The 19,462-nt window shown below is 37.7% G+C and overlaps 1 protein-coding gene and 2 non-coding genes across 5 annotated transcripts in view; 2 read left to right on the forward strand and 1 right to left on the reverse strand.

Moving 5' to 3' along the window:
* The window catches only part of Slc25a17 (solute carrier family 25 member 17), a 56,779-nt gene extending 46,126 nt beyond the window's left edge, over positions 1-10,653 (forward strand). For all 3 annotated transcript variants that reach the window (XM_015501882.2, XM_048803098.1, XM_015501883.2), the window contains exons 5-9: positions 1,565-1,681; positions 3,237-3,382; positions 3,466-3,561; positions 6,225-6,307; positions 9,786-10,653. In XM_015501882.2, the coding sequence (XP_015357368.1) occupies positions 1,565-1,681; positions 3,237-3,382; positions 3,466-3,561; positions 6,225-6,307; positions 9,786-9,933 (590 nt within the window). In that variant the 3' untranslated portion in view covers positions 9,934-10,653. The remainder of the gene's footprint in view (positions 1-1,564; positions 1,682-3,236; positions 3,383-3,465; positions 3,562-6,224; positions 6,308-9,785) is intronic.
* A 2,763-nt stretch (positions 10,654-13,416) lies between these two features.
* Positions 13,417-13,522, forward strand: LOC125616837. Its single transcript, XR_007347610.1, has one exon. It is a non-coding gene; the product is annotated as a U6 spliceosomal RNA (small nuclear RNA).
* A 5,072-nt stretch (positions 13,523-18,594) lies between these two features.
* Positions 18,595-18,665, reverse strand: Trnaa-ggc. Its single transcript has one exon. It is a non-coding gene; the product is annotated as a tRNA-Ala (tRNA).
* Between the last annotated feature and the right edge of the window lie 797 nt (positions 18,666-19,462).

The following is a 19,462-nucleotide window of genomic DNA, read 5'->3' on the forward strand; positions in this document are numbered from 1 at the left end:
TCTTTTGAGAAATATGTTCTGTTCATGCTCCTAAGAGATAGGTAGAAAAATATCTTACTTTTATAACTGTCTGCAGAAAATATTAAATTTGAATCTCTTGGCCATTTCACCAGATTAATTCTTGGCCAAACTGTGTCTTCTTCACCATATATTTTTAGATTCCTTAAATCGAGGCATTCCTTCTTGGGCTGGGGATGTGGCTTAGTCAGTGGCAGAGTGCTTACCTGGCACATGTGAGGCACTATGTTCGATCCTTAGCACCACATAAAAAAATAAACAAATAAAATAAAGTCATGCTCTCCATATGCAACTACCAAAAAAAATTTTTTTAAAAAGCGTTCTTCTTCAATTGGTTTAAATGACTTTTTATAAAAGAAACTATCTCTTCTTTAGGATTGTGCTTCTTAGTTCTTTAGAATTTAACTAGAGCCACATAGCTTTATATGTGTGTGTTTGCAGAGTTTATACCTTGGTTAACATATTAATAAAATATATTTCATGTGTCAGGCACTTTGTTACAATTTTGTATGGTATTTTTCCTTAATCATTTCAGGACTGATGAGGAACATTTTAATATCTCAAGATGGTCTTAAGTTGGGACCATGTGTTTTCAAAAAAGAAGCACCTGGCTCATTGTATTGTTCTACTCTGAGGCAGCCTTGGGGTGCCAAGGTCCATCTTTATGCTTGTAAGAATCATGATGCTTGTGAAACTATTTCGGGTGTTTTGTGACACTTTATAACTGCTGCTTGCCTGCCTGTCCTAATTCTCTAAAGGGTGAGAACTCTACTGTGAGCTTCTAGTCCCTGCTGCAGCACTTTGAGAAGTCACCACTTTCTCCTACCTGTTAACTATTGTGCCAGATCCATACTCACTTTAAGCCATGTGAGCTACTTATGTGAGAGTTGTCAGTTCTGCTTTCTCTGATATTGTCAGGAATGAGCATGTTTATCAATGATCCACTTCTTTCTCTCTTAAGCTGTTATTTAGAAATTTTATTTAAAACTAGATCAAGGACTAAGGCTGTAACTCAGTGGTAGAGCGCTTGCTTAGCATGCGTGAGGCACTGGATTCAATCCTCAGCACCATATAAAAGTAAACAAATAAAATAAAGGCATTCTGTTCATCTACAACTAATTAAAAAAAAACTATATTAAAATTACTACCTTATTCTTGGTTTTGTTTCCTTTTCTTTTTGTGGTGCTTGGAATTGAACTTGGGGCCTTGCTGATGCTAGAGAAGTGTTCTACCATTGAGTTATATGCTCAGCCCCAAAGTACTACTTCAGTGTTATAAAAATGGAAAATGATTGCTTCTCTACAAGTAAGGAAACTCACTACTATCTTCATATGAAAATGTGCTGCTGCCAACCATTTTGCTACCAGCAAGGCTTCCAGATTGCTTCTAATAGTAGTGGCATGCATTGTACCCTGGCACAAAGACACTCCTTATGTGACATCAGAGAGGCAGGATATAAATGGAATAATGGTATATAGCTTTAAGATAGCAAAGCTTAGTGGGTTACATTTTACTTTCCCTTTTTCTCGGCCTCTTTCTTTTTAAGGAGTGGTGAATGTGTTGCTAACAACTCCACTCTGGGTGGTAAACACCAGGCTGAAGCTGCAAGGGGCCAAATTTCGGAATGAAGACATTGTACCAACCAACTACAAAGGCATTATCGGTAAGTGTCCCTTAGCTGTGTTCCTATTCAAGGGTTTGTCTCTCTCTTTGTATCCGTAATATGTTGCCACATTAAGTCTATATAACAGACAATCTCAAGTCCCAGCCATTACTAGTAAGCATTTGTTAACTCATGTATGTGTGTGAGTCGACAGGAATTTGACTCTTGTAGGAAGACCCCAGATGAGAGTCTTAGCTTTACATGTCTCCCCTTTTCCTGGGACTAGCCTTGAGCAAATTCTTCTCATGGCAATGGCAAAAATGCAAGAGGACAAACCCAGAGACGGGGGCATATTTTAAGCCCCTATTTGCCTCTTACGTGCATAATAGCCAAAAAATATATGGCCAAGCTCAAGCCCAAGACATGTGATAGACTTCTCTAAGTCTACCCACTCCTAAGGAGTATACATAGGAGGTAATTTTAAAACAAATCAAAGGGGCTGGGTGGATATAGCTCAGTCCGTAGAGTGCTTGCCTGAGGACTTGCCTGATTCCCATGCATGAGGTCCTGGGTTCAATCCCCAGCCCCACAAAAACAAAACAAAAACAAACAGGACTTTGTACCACTGAGCTACACCCCTAAAACAAATAAATCTGTATTGTCCTTTTTTTTTCTAGTGTCTTTGAATGAAGATACTAGATTGATTTCTGATGTCTTTGAGCTTCTGTTCTTTACTAGTACCACATTGCCAGGTTCTTCTTTCTCATACCTCTCTCTTTGTATCAAGATCAATAGTGGTGGTGGTGGTAGTAGTAGTAGTGGTTTTCTTTTTCTTCTCTTCCCCCTTCTCCCCTTTCTCCCCTTCCTCCCTCTCTCCCTCTTTCTCCTGCTTTTTCTTCTATTTGTTTGTTTATTTTGTTGGTACTGAGGATTAAACTCAGAGGTGCTTTGCCACTGAGTTTTGTTTTTGTTTTTGTTTTTTGAGACCATTCTCTCTAAGTTTCCTAGCCTGTCCTTGAACTTGGGATTCTCCTATGTGAGCCTCCCAAGTTGCTGGGATTGTAGCATGCACTTGGCGAGAACAGTAGTTTTCTTATAAGTCAAATCTTTTGTAATGGACTCCAGGAAAAGATTTTATGATTTTTAATACTGAAACTGTTTTAAAACATAGATTATCAGTTCACAAATCTGTATAATACAGAGTTTTTTAGTGTTGGTGAAAATTTGACATTCTAACCCCAAATTGTCAGGAACAACAGTTTGGTCACTCAGCACCCTGGTGGCTCTGTGTCTGATTATTATCAAAAAGTAGTTAACCAGTGAACTTGCACCTAAAATGTGATTATAAGAAAGAACTCTTCGGGCTGGGGTTGTGGCTCAGTGGTAGAGTACTTGCCTAGCATGTGTGAGGCACTGAGTTTAATCCTCACTACCACATAAAAATAAATAAATAAAATAAAGGTATTGTGTTCATCTACAACTAAAACATTTTTTAAAAAAGAGAAGGAACTCTTAATAGAACCAGAATGATTTGTGTTCTGAGTTTATTTGAACAGTATCTTCTTTAGTTAGAGCATTGCCATCATGCTTTTCAAAAGCCTGATATCTTGTCTAGATGCTTTTCACCAGATAATTCGAGATGAAGGAATCTTGGCTTTATGGAATGGCACGTTTCCCTCCTTGCTGTTGGTCTTCAATCCTGCCATCCAATTTATGTTTTATGAAGGTTTAAAACGGCAGCTTTTAAAGAAACGGATGAAGGTAATTCCTGATTTTGAAAGCAGCCAAATAACCTCTGACATCCTCTTGTTGTTTGGATTGATGTGGTTTGTTTTGCTTTCTAGCTTTCTTCTTTGGATGTGTTCATTATTGGTGCAATAGCCAAAGCGATTGCCACCACAGCCACCTATCCCATGCAGACGGTACAGTCAATTCTGAGGGTGAGTGCTAGGGTTCTCCCTACATTGAGTCAAACAATGTCCATGCAGCCTCTTTAATTAAAGCATTGTTAATAAAGCAATAATGCAGTCAGTTGGTATGACAGAGTATTCCCCATCCATTTTCCATTTGTTTGTTCTGCTAACCAGGTAGACTATCATTTGGCTTCCTGTTTGGTTTAGAATGAAGTTTATTTTTACAATTTTTTAGATAACAAGGTATCTCAGAAAATCCATATGTGGGAAAAGATTCTTCATAGGCCTCAGGAAAGTTTGCCTCCTTCTCATTCAAGTTGATTTGCCTGGTACTCTACATATTATTCATTACAAAATCAGAGGTTAATTCCCTTAGTTCTTTCAGGAGGAATTGATGATTTGCTTTTCTGAGGCACTTTCAATTTCAGTTTTTTCTTACATTCAGTTATTTATGCATTCAAATGTTTATTAAGCACTCAGTTTGTGTGAGGAGTTGGGTATACAGTGGTGACTAAAATAGTCATAATTTCTGCTCTCATGGAGCTAGTGGAAGAGAGACTAAATAGGTAAACAAGTGAAATAAGCAGACAATTACGAATTTTTTATAAAGCGTTATTGAGGAAGTAAAGGGCATGTGCGACTTGGTGGAGAGGGCATAGTGAGGATCATCTTATGTAGCTCAAATGGAGATGGTCTTCTCTGAGGAGGCATATTTTTTTTTTAAATCAAGATGAAAGGGGGGCTGGGGATATAGCTCAGTTGGTAGAGTGCTTGCCTTGCATGCACAAGGCCCTGGGTTCCATCCCCAGCACCAAAAAAAAAAAAAAGATAAAAGGGAAGGGGCTAGGAATATAGTTCAGTTAGTAGAGTGCTTGCCTTCCATGCAGATAAAGACCCAGCCATGCAAGGAGCAGAGGAAAGTACATTCCAGGAATAGGGAATGTAATGTTCTCTTAGCTTGGTACATTTAAGGAACTGAAAGGAGGCTTCCATGACTGGAGTAGTTAGCCCAGGGTGAGATTGGAAAAGCAGCAGGGAAGCTGGAGGTGAAGTGTAAGGAAAAGAATGTTATTCTCAGCACAGTGGGTTAAGCTGGGTGGTAATGTGACCTGATGTTCAATTCCTAAAGATTGCTTTGGCTATCATGTAGGGAATTGAGAAGGTAGGGAGGCCATTTCAGTAATCCAGGTGAGAGAGAATGGTGGCCCAAATGGGGTGGCTGCAGTAGAGACAAGAGATTATGTTATAGGGCTGGGTCCTTCTATGAAACTGTGCCAGCACAAAGACACATCTTCAAACCCCAATTCATTAGACAAGATCAGAAAGATTTTAGACATGTTGCCCAGAGTAATACACATGAGTTTATTAAAGGTATAGGAAAAAGGAAAGGGGAACATGCTCAAGGGAGAGAGTGGATATTCTCAGAGAGGAGAGGAATGGGGCTCCTCTCCTGCCTTCCAGTTTTATCCATCAGGCTTTCAAATCCTCATTGCCATGACAACTCTGAGCCACTTTGGCCTATGCTTACTGGCTCTAATTAGAACCTGTTCTTACAGATTTTGTGGTTAGGAAGAATTATCCTTATCTCCTTGAGTTCTGGGATCTGGTCTGTGTAAGGATCACAAAACTCACCCCCTTCTGGATAATTTGTGTTCTTATTGGCATTTGGGGACCTAAATTTCTCCTGCAGATAATAGTTTGCTGAGGAATGTACCATGTCCCATAGATTTAAGTCAGGCAGAGCTGCAGGTAAATTGCTTTTTAAAAGTAAAAGCATGTGGGGGTCAGCATAGTGGGCCCAATATAAAGAATTATTCCCTTTACCTCATGTTCCCACACTCATGTCTGTCTATCCCCTATCAATAGGATGTGAACAGATTCAAGATCTCTTGTGGGGGGCTGGGGATATAACTCAGTTGGTAGAGTGCTTGCCTTGCATGCACAAGGCCCTGGGTTCAATCCCCAGCACCACACACACACACAAAAAAAAGATCTCTTGTGGAGCTGCAGTTGTAGTTCAGTGGTTCAGCTCTTGCATAAGACCCTGGGTTTAGTCTATCAACAACAACAACAACAACAAAAAAGATCTATTTGCAGAGAACATTCAAAGGACTTATTGCTAGATAAAATGAAGGTGGTAGAGACTATTTCATAGATGAAATGAAGGTGGTAGAGACTATTTCAATTGAAAGTATTTTTGCTAATGATTATAACAATGTGAAGAGTATAGACTTGCAGAGGCTGTAGTTGGTTAATGTTTATCAGAACTTCTTAAAGAACTGGGAGTTAATGAACCATACCATTAATATCTAAATCATCATCTTGGGCATGTTTTGTGGTTTTTTTTTTTTCCCTCTCTGGAGGTAGAATCTTCCCCATAATTCTCTAAAAATGAAAACTCTTAGGCCTGGGGCGTCTGGTTTAGTGGTGCATGTTTAGCTGGGTTCTATTCCCAGCACCAACAAAATTATGCTTGCTTTATTGAAAAATATTCATTTTTATTTATTTCATCAAAATATTTTACTCATTTATTAAAAAATAGAGGATTGCTGAAATCTCTGGTACTAATTGGATATTTTTATTATTGTATATAAGACATTACTCCAGCATAGTTTCCTTTCTAGGTAGAAGTTTAGATAAAGGACGTAGTAATAAATAATAATTATTTATCTTTGTTTTTCCTTCCTCAGTTTGGTCGTCATAGACTAAATCCAGAAAACAGAACCCTGGGAAGCCTACGGAATGTTCTCTATCTTCTTCATCAACGAGTCAAGTGAGCTTTATAGATGCTTCACATTCTGTCCCTCCTTTCTGCAGCCATTTCTGCCAGAGAGTTGTTGGATTTTCTTCTCTTACCCTTCTGCTGTGGCAGTGGCAGGCTCAGGCATTGTATACTGTGCTCAGACATTTCTCAGTTTTAGGAACTTAGTGTAATTTGACATCATTTTGGGAGTTAAAAATATACAGAACTCCTTTAGAAAAGGAACCCTCCGGGATTGGAGGTGAGGCTTAGTGGTATAGTATGTTCTCAGCATGTATGAGGGCTTGGGTTCAATCTCTAGCACCAGAAACAAAGAAATAAAGAAAAGAAACCCTGTAATCTAACATAGAGATCATTCTGCCTGAGTGCTGCTCCCATCAGTGGATATCCCATGACCTCTCTTAGGAATATTACTCTGCTTATAGAGCAGCAATAGTCCCATGAAGAGTAATGACAATGATGAAGGTGATAAAGCTAAGAATAGCTAACATTTTGAAGTGTTTGCCTCATGACTGACATTGAGCTAGATGCTCTATCATGGATAATCTCACCTACTCCTAACAATAACTCTGTGAGGTAGAAATAGTCATTTCTGTTTCCTTTGAAGAAATTGATACTTAAGGAAGTCAAATCAGGGACCTCCTTTGAAGCAAAAGCTGCTCTAACTTTATTCTTGTTCCTCAACATAAGATGCTTTGAAAATAAATTTGTTACAAAAATAGAATATGCATAACATAAACAATAAAATCAAAGACAAAAGAATTGATACAAAGCGAAAAATAAATTTCATACCAAATGTGGGGAAGCATGTGGAGCATGCTGAACTTTCCTCTGTTACTGATGGGAAAGTAGTGTGGTCCAAATACTTTGTAAAATATTTTAGCATTTTTTTTTAATTAAGTATACCTACCATAGGACCCAGCCAATTCCATTTCAAGATACTTACCCAAGAGCAATAAAAGCACATGTGCTTGTGTCTACTTGAACACAAATAAAGACCCACACACAAATGTTAATAGCTTTATTTATAAGCTGTAAATGTCTGTAACTAGGTGAAAAATATACCCATGCTGTACTATATTCAAACAGTAGAAAACTACTCAGAAATAAAAAAAAAAAAAGAAGGAATTGTTGATTAATTAAACAATATGGAAGAATCCCATAATAATTTTGCTGAGTGAAAGAAGTCAGGCAAAAAATAATTCATACTAAATTATTCTACTTTTATAAAATTCTAGAAAATACTAACCTATGGTGCCCACTATTTTGAATGTTTGATGGTGTTTATGGATTTATACATAAACCAAATCTCATTAAATTGAAATCAGGTATAGTTTGGTAAAAGATATATATAGATAGATAGATAGATAGATAGATATAGATATACACACACACACATATACATACATATATATATATATATATATATATAATCCCTGTTTTCCCTCTCACCTTATCCCTTTTCCAAGAGGAAGACACTGTTAACATTGGTGTATACATTTCAGAATATTTTTAAGGTATATATTTGCAGCTTGCCTTTTTGTAAACTTTATATCATAAACATCTCTTCACATTGGTATCTGTAGACTTACTTTTTGTAGTAACTGTCTAGTTTCCTATTACATAATATGCCATGATTTCTTTGCCAGTACACTTATTGATGGATATTTAAGTTGTTTCCAGGCTTTTTCCTTTACGAACATTGTTGAATGAACAGCCATAAATTTACGTTTGTACACCTGAGTGAGCATAATTGTAGAGAAAATTTCTTTATATGAAATTACCTGATTAAGGAATTTGAACATACAAAATTTTGACATTTTATTATTTTGAATTTTAAAATTTAGACAGTGTCAAGTCCCCCCTAAAATGATACCGAGTTCTATTTCTACCAGCATTGGGAGAGTTAAGAAAGTTGTAGTTATATTAGAGTATTATAAAAAAGTGGTAACAAATGAAAGTCTATGAGGCTATATAGTTTAAAATCCAGTGTGTTTTCACATTTATCTTACTTGGTTCTCACTCAGCCTTATAGATGTGGAAGGTGATTATATTCCTGTTTTGCAGATCAGAAAACAGATTTAGAGAAAGAAAGTGACTTGTCCAACACCAAACAGATGCAGAGCCAGATGTTCAAACTCAAGCTTAATAAACAGTTAGGAATAATTGAATAAATGAAGAGCTTTCATTCTGTTCATTAGAATGTTCTGCACTGAGAAGAGTACCTCTACCATCCAGTAGACATGCCAGTGGCTGCATGTAACTGTTGAGTGTGCGAGATATTCCCAGTGTAACTGAGATACTGCATTTTTAATTTTTAAAAAATTTAAGTGCCGTATATGGCTAGTGGCAACTACAACAGATAATGCAGTACACCATGCCAGGCCTCTCTAACCTTTATGTGGTTAAGAATCCCCAGAGGTGCTTGTTAAAAGGCAGATTCATGCCTCCCCTCTGGGGATTGGTGATCTATGTACCTAAACAAACCCTGGCTTTTCTGACATGGTGGATTTCATCTTGAGAGGCACGGAAATGGAATTTCTTGGGTTTCTTGGAGTAACATAATTCAAGTTAGTCAGTAAACCAGGATTTCATGGGCCAGGTCTGTTTCTACACAGCAAATAAATAAAATATAGTAATAGGTTCTGAGTGGAGTACTTGATTAATTTTAGTTTCTTGATCTGCATTTTATATACAGCCCTGGAGTAACTGATGAACTAGCATATGACATTAATTCACTCTCGACAAATAGCTTTGGAGAGGTTACTTGCTCTGATTTCCTGGTTCTGGCATTTTTCTCTGAGTGATTTTTAAGGGCTGGTCCTCAGACTGGCATCATCATCCTCATCACCTGGGAGCTTTTTAGAAATGCAACCTCTTGAGTCTCATCCCAAACTTAATGAATCAGAAACTCTGGGAATGGACCCAGCAATCTGATTTAACCAGCCCTTCAAGTGATTCAGATGCTTACTAAATTTGAGAACCACTGAACTAAAGGATGAAATGTATGGGAAGTCTAAGAACCAGATAGCTTTTGATTTCTCTTTCTTTAGTTCTATCGATGCTAAATGATCTAAGCCAATTGGCAGCTTTCCTACCACTTAGGACTGTTAAGTTGAAATAACAAGAGTTGGGAGACTGTTAAATTTAAAAGTTTTTAGGTCTCAGATTTTAGTACTAAGATGTTTTTAGGAGATTTCAGGATCTCTCTCCGTTTAGTGGGATAGTGCCAGCATTCTGATAATGAATGATAACTATAAAGACCAACTATTGATAGCTCATGAATATTCAACTTTATCAGTCCCCAAATGCCTTTAAAGCTAAGAAGTACTTTGACAATGGAAGTCTGGGGTTAAAATCTAAAGGCTCCATTGCTTGTTTTGATTCTAAGGGAAAAAAAACTTTCAAAGTAGCTGTCAGGGTAGCTTGTTTATCTGATACGGGAGTTGACTTTGAGAAAACCTGTTTGTTCCAATCTCTTTCCTTTTAGGCGCTTTGGAATAATGGGACTCTACAAAGGCCTTGAAGCCAAACTGCTACAGACTGTCCTCACGGCTGCTCTCATGTTCCTTGTTTATGAGAAACTGACAGCTGCTACCTTCACCATTATGGGGCTGAAGAGTGCTCGCAAGCACTGAGATGCTGCGCACAGGAAAGTGCAGAGATGCTACCCTTCCAAGTGACAAGAAGTGATTCTCCTTTCTTCTCCTTTCGCTCTGGCATCTGCAACTACAAAGGTTTTTCATTGGCTGTGAAAGCATCAAAGGGCACCCTTGAAGTATAACCAGCCGGATCTATTGCCAACTTGATTTTTACAATGACTGGTTGGATTTGGGGGTGGAAGTTGAATTAATATCAAAAGAAAACATTATCGAAAACCTAAAAACAAAAGTTGGGGTATTTGTTGGGTTTCTTAAGGGAAAAGGACTATTATTCTCATATGTAATCTTTCCCATCCAAAGTTAAATATACCAGATGTTGTCTTTTCCTGAACTCTCTCCTAGGTTCTAGGACAAATTCAATGACATGTAATTTTCTTCAGATGCTTTTATATGTCTTAATCTTGGTATTTCCTTACCAAAAATATTATGGCTGTTCCAAGGGCGTGACTTTATTTTTGTTGGGCTTTTTCCCCCCTGCTTAAGGAGAGTTACATGAGCTATTTATTTTGTGGGGAAATGAACATTGTTAATCCCAAATGGTTCTCTCTTACAGACTATTTGTAAACATCACTTATTAATTAGTGTTTGACATAATTTGTTAAAGTATTTATTTTGAATCAACTTTCATTAAAGTTTTATGTCCATTCATATAAGCCCCAATCAGTCAAGCCCTAATAAATTGTCAGCACAAAAAGATGTTCTTGGCAGTTGCTCTTTATTAAGATTTTTACATTGGATGTGCAGCCTGTAATAAAAAATCACAAAAAAAAAAGGAGGGGGAGCAAATACCTTGTGTAGTCAACAGAATATTCTCTCCTTTTATAGACTCTGGGTGAAGTCTGTATATTTTGAGAAACATCCAGTAAGGTTATTTTTATTTGGAAAAGTCCCTTGGAGACTTCCTGTTCAAACTGTGATCCATCAAACAGGAGCATTCTAGCTGAGAGCTTGTTAGATTTACAGCTCAGCCTTCTGAACCCCTTTCTACAGTTGAATGAGGACCCAGTGATCCATATTTACATTAAAGTTCCAGAAATATTAGGGCCCCGGCCCAGCAGAAGATGGGATTGGTTTCAATTATAGAAACCAAGATAAATATTTTTCTCCAAGAAAGCTGGATTAATGTATGAAGACGACTTCTGAACAGTCTATGAGTCTCAGGTCATCATTTGCTTTCCCTTGAGAGCGTGTAGCTAGTAGATTTAGACATCTCAAGCAAGAAGGAAATTTTCTTGACATTGGTAGATTAACTCTTGGTATTCCTACGACATAGTTTTTGTCCTTGTAACAAAATGATAGGTGTTTTATCATAAGTTTATGATTCAGTCAGAGGGAGTAATAGTGATGTGTCAGTGGACCTCAGTGTTTAGATCAGGTTTTTTTTTTAGAGATTGAGAGAGAGAGAATTTTTTTTAATATTTATTTTTTAGTTTTCGGCGAACACAACATCTTTGTTTTTATGTGGTGCTGAGGATCGAACCCGGGCCGAATGCATGCCAGGCGAGCGCGCTACTGCTTGAGCCACATCCCCAGCCCCTAGATCAGTTTTGAGAGTGAAAATTTCTCTTGTTTTCCCTCCTTGATCCCTGTGGTAATTTCAAAATATGTGATTATTAGACTAGTACTAATTGAAAGAGCATAGTATTGTTCTAGAAAACAAGAATTAGAAGGAACTAGACTGAATATTTGTTCTCTAAGCCAAAGAATTGAAGACAAAGTTAGCCCCATCACTACTTTTAATTTTACTTTAAGGTTTGTGAGTGTCTATGGGGGGTCTTAGGTAGAAGCACAAAACTATTATTTTGTCTTCTATGCAGTAGGAGAGTGATTATTCTCTTCACTTTGAAACTTTTTGAGCTCAGAGTATTATGGATTGGTATGTTAGAGTAACTTAGAACCCAAAATATATAGCTATATTAGATGTTCCTGATGTGAGAATGTACTTGATGTTTCCTTTTTTTCTGAATTTATGAGAGAGCAATTTAATATTGAGATTTTGTGTTCCTTGTGGAAGCTTATAGAATCACTAGTTCAAACTAGGCAAACTAGGTAATAACTACCTAGTTTTGTAACCTTTGATTAATAATAACTTGATTGAGAAACTTAAAGAACTCTAAAGCTCATACTAGGAAAATGGAGTTTTTTGGGTTTGGGTGTTTTTTTTGTTTTTTTTTTTTTTTTTCCCCTCCTTTGACAGTTTCTCTAGAATATAGAGGATTAATACCTTAGGGATTACATTAATGTTGCTGCAGTAGAAAATTTAACTTCTGTAAGTATTTAATCTCTGTTTGAAGTGGACACTGTAATACTTCTGCCCTTTACTATTTTACAATTAACTTTGAAATGTAAAAATAGGATTTACCATAAGAAGAACATAAGCGGTGGGAGTTAGAAATCTTGGGTTTTATTCCCAGTTTTATCACTGAATGGAAAATGATGTCATCTTTCCTGTGCTTCATCTTTGAAAAGTGGAAATAATAATATTCACAACCCACTTCAGAGGGTACGTGGAGCTAATTATGTCAGCTAAATCCCTTTGCAATTATTGGAGTTGGGGAAGATCTGAGTGAAGCTTGGCAGTGCTCAGATTTATATAGCAATTTCCTTTCACAAAGCTTCTACATTTTCCTTGTTTTATAATCCCAGTATCTCTGTGAGATAGGTAGGGACAAGTAGCAGTATCCCCATTTAATTAACAAGGAATTGAGACTGGCTTGTTGAGTCTGGTATAAGATTAAAAGTATGGGTTCTGAAATTAGACCTCATTCAAACTTTGGCTTTATTCCTTACCAGCTCTGGGAACAAAGCCATTCATGAACTATTAGAAGAGTCATTTTCTTTAACTATAGAATAGAGATCATGATAAAACTAGCTCATGGGGTGATTTGAAGGATTAAATGAGGTCACACACATAAATTACTTAGCACAGTGCTTGCCACATGAGAAGAGCTAGATAAATATTAGCAGTGACTATTATTATTGTTATTGATTAGGAATACAGCTATTTGAGTAGATGTAACTAGTCAAGTGGAAGACACTCTAGATTTTGAGCCAGACCTGGTTGCCAGTTTTCCTTCTTTCAAATCAGACTTGTTGCCACAGATAAATCATTTAACCTTTGTGAGCCTCTGTGTCTTCCACTATCAAACAGAAATGATTACTTTTCAGGTTAGGAATGTAGCTCAGTCATAGAGCACTTGCCTACCATGTGGGAGGTCCTGGGTTCTATCCTCAGCACCACACAAAAAAGATTACTTCTTAGGGCTGTTCTGAGGATTAAAGAGGGTGGGGGGAAGCATCTGGCACAATATTTGATATATATGTGCTTAATAAATGCTGTTTGAACCAAGAAAACCACTGTTTGACTATGGGGCAGCTTTTCCTCTTTCCATTGGTTTTAATTGTGAATATTTTTTTTCTGGGAGGCTTTTGGTTTTATCTTCTCAAGAAAGAAGCCAAGTGCTATTTCAGCAGCAAAAGTACTAAAATTGGGATGGTAAAAAGAAAACTAGCACAGCCCCTGTACAAGGGTGACACACAGATTCATCAAGTGTTCCATGTTTTTGATTCTGGGTTTTTGTTTTGTTTTTTGGACTGGAAAGAATAATGAGTGTAAAATGTTTATTTTAAGTAAATGGTAAAAAGCCAAAGAAAGTGATGATGAGAGAAGCTAAGTCCAGTAATTTTATATTTTATTCAATTTTTAAATTAAATCCTCCCAAAACTTATGTTAAACCTGAGTTAACTCTTTAAAAGCCCCCTGTTCCTGCTGATGGGCAGAATCATAGCCTTCAGGACAGAAGTCTGCTAGCAAAGCAATAAACCTTTTTCCTTTTTCTAAAAAAAAAAAAACAATCAGTAAACATGAATTGATTCAATAGCAGAAAGTCAATCACTGGCCAAGCTAGTGACTCACCTTGGCTTTTTGAAAAGCTCAGAACAGTGACCTTGAGGCTAAATACCACACATCTAAGGAGAGCCTGGTGGGGAAATTACTTATCTGGCAGTACTGAATGTCACCAGTATACCACATACATAGGAAGGCTCATTTGTAGGATATTTATATATGCAATAAATGTGCCTGATTGAGACCTTACGGGCTTTTTACCACTGTGTAAATGAAAGGGCCCTGGGTTAGTGCTGATCTTTGTGGGGCATACTGGTAGCCCCTGAAAAGTATGTTCAGTAGAACTTAATGAGCAAGAAAAAAAGGTTTTCTGTGGCATGGGTGAGAGAAGAAAATTATCATTTAAAGACAGAGTGCAAAGGAAATTAGGAGTTGTGAGAGTCGGAAGGAGAGACAAGGCACCAGTGCCTGACACAGCACTCAATGAGGAGATGTTCAAAAACTGACAGGTACACACAGGGCAGTGAACTGTAGAACCCACCAATGGAGTCCAATCTGTAAAGACGTTAATGGGAAGAAGTACTTTGAAATTAATTGTACTGCCCAAAAATAGGTAATGGAACTTCCATGAGTTGAATGCCAGTTGTAGTTGATCTATCCCTGTAATAATTCCAAACTCATGGGGTTCATTCCCACTAGCAGATGAGGTGTCCAAGGTTTAAAGAGCAACATATGGACAGTCATGAATAGAAATCAGGAGTCAGAATTAAGCTGACTTTAAAACTTTCTGCACTGCCACTCTACATCCTTCAGGTTCCTTAAAACCATCAAAGTCAGTGTGTAGCTCCCCTTTACATCCTAGGTGGGTATATGATTGATGACACACAGTTGTTTCTGTTAAGAACTATTAGTACTCCATTATGATACCACATGGCTCCAGGGAAGCCTGTGGCCTCTGTCCAAAGGTGACTCCTTGAGTCCGTGCCATTTCGTGCCTTACTTATTGCCTTTCTTTATGCTTTCTGGTCCAACAGGAATCTCTTCCTATTACTAGTGAATTCCTGCTCAGATCAGGCATCAGCTGTTCCTGGAGGCCTTTCTGGAACTTTTTTCCCCACCTATCCACACAGGCTTTTCTTTGTACTTCCATAGTATTTTTTAAAAAATATTTTTTAGGGGCTGGGGATGTGACTCAAGCGGTAGCGCGCTCGCCTGGCATGCGTGCGGCCCGGGTTCGATCCTCAGCACCACATACAAACAAAGTTGTTGTTGTGTCCGCCAAAAACTAAAAAATAAATATTAAAAAACTCTCTTTCTTTCTCTCTCTCTCTCTCTCTCTCAAAAAAAAAAAAATTAGTAGTTGTAGATGAACACAATATTTTATTGATTTTTTTTAGGTGGTGCTAAGGATCGAACCCACTGCCTCACGTGTGCTAGGCAAGCACACTCTACCACTGAGCTACTGCCCCAGCTCTGGAGAATTGAGTTTTTAAGGGGGGGAATGGGTCTTCATCAAGTAGTAGTCTTGTTCGTTATAGGCACCTAGTTGTTGGGTCTTTCTGGTTAAACACAGCATGCTGATTTTTCTCCACTCAAATTTATCTATTTGCTAATTAAGAGTTTACATGTGTTAGGTGTCTTGCACTCTGGTGTTTTCTTGGTTGATTATCAAGTTTTTTTTCAGGATTTTTTCCCTTAATTTGTGCACACTTTTTTGAAATATATTTTATTTTGATAGTTAGATTTCTTAACCTTTAAGCACTCATTATTTTTTGCTTTAAAAGGAGACACCCAAATTATCTTCCCTAATGGTATCATCTAATAAATGTTCCTTGTATATCTCATTCTTGTTTTGCTTTAGATTCTGTGAAACCCATTGGCAAAGTAGATTGCCAGCCTAATAGGTGGCTCCCTGTGTGGGTGCAGTATGGAGGGCCTTAGTAAATTACACATTCCTATTCCAAGAAAAATGTTCTGTTCATGTATTCAAGGAGTCATTTTTCATTATCTACCATATCTAAGCACTATGCCAGTTGCTGGGATTATAAAGATAAATAATACTCAAGTCTCTGCTCTCATCATTGTTCAATATGGGAGTCAGAAACAACTTAGAATCTTAGAATTCTCCCTCTATTGAGTTCTGATGAAAAAAATGTAAATGTTCAGGAGTTGCTTTGGGAGTATGGGGAGGCCAGACCTACTCCATCTTGAACTTTGTGGTTAGAAGGTAACATTTGAACTAGGAACACACTAAGTAGTAGTGGGTAAAGGACTCTCTTATAAATAAACAGCATTTGCAAATTGCTTTACTATCTTTACATTAAAATTACATCCAAAAAAGCTTTTCAACCTAAACCCCTGGGTTAAACACATGTTGAAATGGAGGAGAGGAAAGAGCCTTAGGGATTGAGAACCCTCAATTAGGGAGTAGAGTTACTAGAATTCCATCCTTAACAGTTTTGTCTATATTTAGACTTGGGTCTAAAGAAAGAAGGTGAGATCCTTTTGCTGTAAATTTTAAAATTTTTTAATTTGAAAAGTTGCTGAGGCTGGCCTCAAACTTGAAATCCTTCTGTCTCAGCCTCCCAAGTCACTGGGATTACAGGTGTGTACCACCACTCCCAGCTTAAACAGATTTCTAGGGCTGGTTTTGTGGCTCAGTGGTAGAGCACTTGCCTAGCATGTGCAAGGCACTGGGCTCCATTCTCAGTGCCACGAATAAATAAGAAAATAAATAAAATAAATGTCCACCAACAGCTAATAAAATATTTAAAATATTTTTTAAAAAGATTTTTGAAATCACACAGAACATGGTTTTAGTTCTGTGTCTGAAGATGGTCCAGTAAGAACAGTTTAGACTTACTCTGAATTACTGTTATTGTCAAGACTGACCACCTACTCTGAAATTTTTTTCTCCATCAATATAGAAATGTTTACTTGAAAAATTCTTCTTAGCCTACTCAAGGTGTACTATTTTCCCAATTTAAAAAAATTGTGATAAAACATACAACATAACCATCCTAACTTTTTTTTTTCCTTTTGGCACTGGGGACTGAACCCAGATGCACTTTACCATCCCCAGCCTTTTTTATTTTGAGACAGAGTCTTGCTAAGTTGCTTAGGGCCTCACTTAATTGCTAAGGCTGGCCTCAAACTCATGATCTTCCAGCCTCAGTCTCCCAGGTCACTGGGATTACAGGTTATACCACTGCACTCAGCTGAGTTTTTATCTGAATAAAACTTAACTTGCATTTGCTAGTGGATTAAAAATTATAAAAGCAGTGAAGGAAAGTTTTTAAATTTTAATTTGCAGTTAGTTTACAGGTACAGTATTTTTTTTAATGCACTCTATTCTGTTGTGAGATTTGGGATAATTGTTATTATTTTTTAAGAGTTGGGGTCTCACTATATTGTCCAAGGCAGGCCTCAAATTCTTAGACTCAAGTGATGGTCCTGCCTTGGCCTCCTAAGTAGTTGGGAGTACATGCAGACCATTGCACCTGGCTCTTAATTACTTTTATTCTCTATAGATAGGAAGTTGAGATACATTTCTGGCTTAGGTCACGTAGCAAAGGATTGGGAGTCTAAAGCAGGAATTCATACTTCCTAACATTATGCTGAATAATCTCTCACTTGGTTCATGCTCCTTGGAGCATCTATATTTTCTAATTTGGCTTAAAAAATTTTTTTAAATATTTATGTTTTTAGTTGTAGTTGAACACAATACCTTTATTTCGTTCATTTATTTTTATGTGATGCTGAGGATCGAACCCAGGGCTCCCGTGCATGCTAGGCGAGCACCCTACCGCTGAGCCATAATCCCAGCCCCATGGTTTAAAATTTTTACATTAGCTTTAGGCTTTTTTCTTACAAAAATAATGTAGTCATTTAAAGTTTTTCAGAAAATATAGAAAAATATTAAAGAAGGGCTGGGAATATAGCTCAGTTGATAGGGTGTTTGCTCGCATGCACAAAGCCCTGGGTTCAATTCCCAGCATCTCACACAAAAAAAAAGAAAGAAAAATATTAAAATGAGGTGTATGTGTGTGTTCCAGTATTCCTAGTGCCTAGAAATGATTACTAATATTTTATTGTATCTATTTCAAACTGTAACTTTTTCATCTCAAATATAATTTAATGTCAATAAATATGTGAAAATTTTAGTTGCTACATATAATTGTATTATAATAATGTTTCATTATGCCAGGTGCAGTGGCACATGCCTGTAATCCCCATGGCTCAGGAGGCTGAGACAGGAGGGTTGCCAGTTCAAAACCAGCCTCAGCAATGGCAAGACACTAAGCAACTCAGTGAGACCCTTCTCTAAGTAAAATACAAAAATAGGGCTGGGGATGTGGTCAAGTGCCCCTAAGTTCAATTGCCAGTACCCGCCCCCCAAAAATAATAATAATAATTGGATTCTTACTGATAGACTTCTAGATTGTTTCCTTGGGTTTTTTTTTTCCTATTATAAATAGTGTAGTGATAAAATCCTTAATGTATGTATCTTTTTATACTTTTCTGATTATCTCTTTTTTTCAAATTTTGTGTTGTGGATGGACACAACACATTTATTTTATCTTTTTTTTTTTTTTTTAATGTGGTACCGAGGATTGAACCCAATGCCTCACACATGCTAGGCAAGTGCTCTAGCACTGAGCCACAACCCCAGCCCTTCTGATTACTTCTTTAAGAAAATTTTCTAGGAATGTGGTTCCTGGGTCAAAGCGTTTGCCTACTATAATGTTATTTATTAAACTAAAATACTATCCTATCCAGTACCCAACCTGGGCCAGTGCTGGGGATTGAACCCAGGGCCTTGTGCATGCCAGGCACATACTGTACCACTGAGCTACACCTCTAAGTCTATAGTCTTTTATGTTCTTTGTCACTTTGGACATTTTCTTTCTCTTCACCTCCGCTTGGCAAGCTGCAGGAGAAATTACATTCTGAGTAGTTTAGGGAAGAAGAGTATGGTGTTCCAAGAACTGGGTTAAATGCTCTACTTTCATTTAATTCTTGCAACAGTCTACAAAATACAGTTAGATTAGGCTTACCAAAAGTGTTACACGAATCTGCAGCTGATACTTTTCTCCCAGCAGGTAGCTGTGATATCACACACTAAGAATAATAGCTGTCACCAGGCGCAGTGGTACACTCCTGTAATCCCAGTGACCTGGGAGGCTGGGATTGCAGGTCCAAGGCCAGCCTCAGCAATTTAGTGAGGCCCTAAGCAACTTAGTGAGACCCTGCCTCAAAATGAGAAAAAGAACTGGGGATGTAGCTCAGAGGTAAAGTGCCCCTAGGTTCCATTCCTGGAACAACAACAACAACAAAACAAAAAAACTGGAATAATAGCTGCCATTGAGTACCTTCCTTTAACAGTTACCACTCAAGAAACCTTATCTCTGTGTGTTATTATGGTTTAGATAGGAGGTGTCTAAAAAGCTCATGTGTGAGACAGTACAAGAAAGTTATTTATGGGGCTGGGGATGTGGCTCGGGCGGTGGCGCGCTCGCCTGGCGTGCGTGCGGCCCGGGTTCGATCCTCAGCGCCGCGTGCAGACAAGGATGTTGTGTCTGCCGAAAACTAAACAATAAACATTAAAAAATTCTCTCTCTCTCTCTCTCTCTCTCCCCCTCCCTCTCCTCTCTCTCT

Source organism: Marmota marmota, unplaced genomic scaffold (genome assembly GCF_001458135.2).
Source record: "Marmota marmota marmota unplaced genomic scaffold, marMar, whole genome shotgun sequence".
Lineage (NCBI taxonomy): Eukaryota > Metazoa > Chordata > Mammalia > Rodentia > Sciuridae > Marmota > Marmota marmota.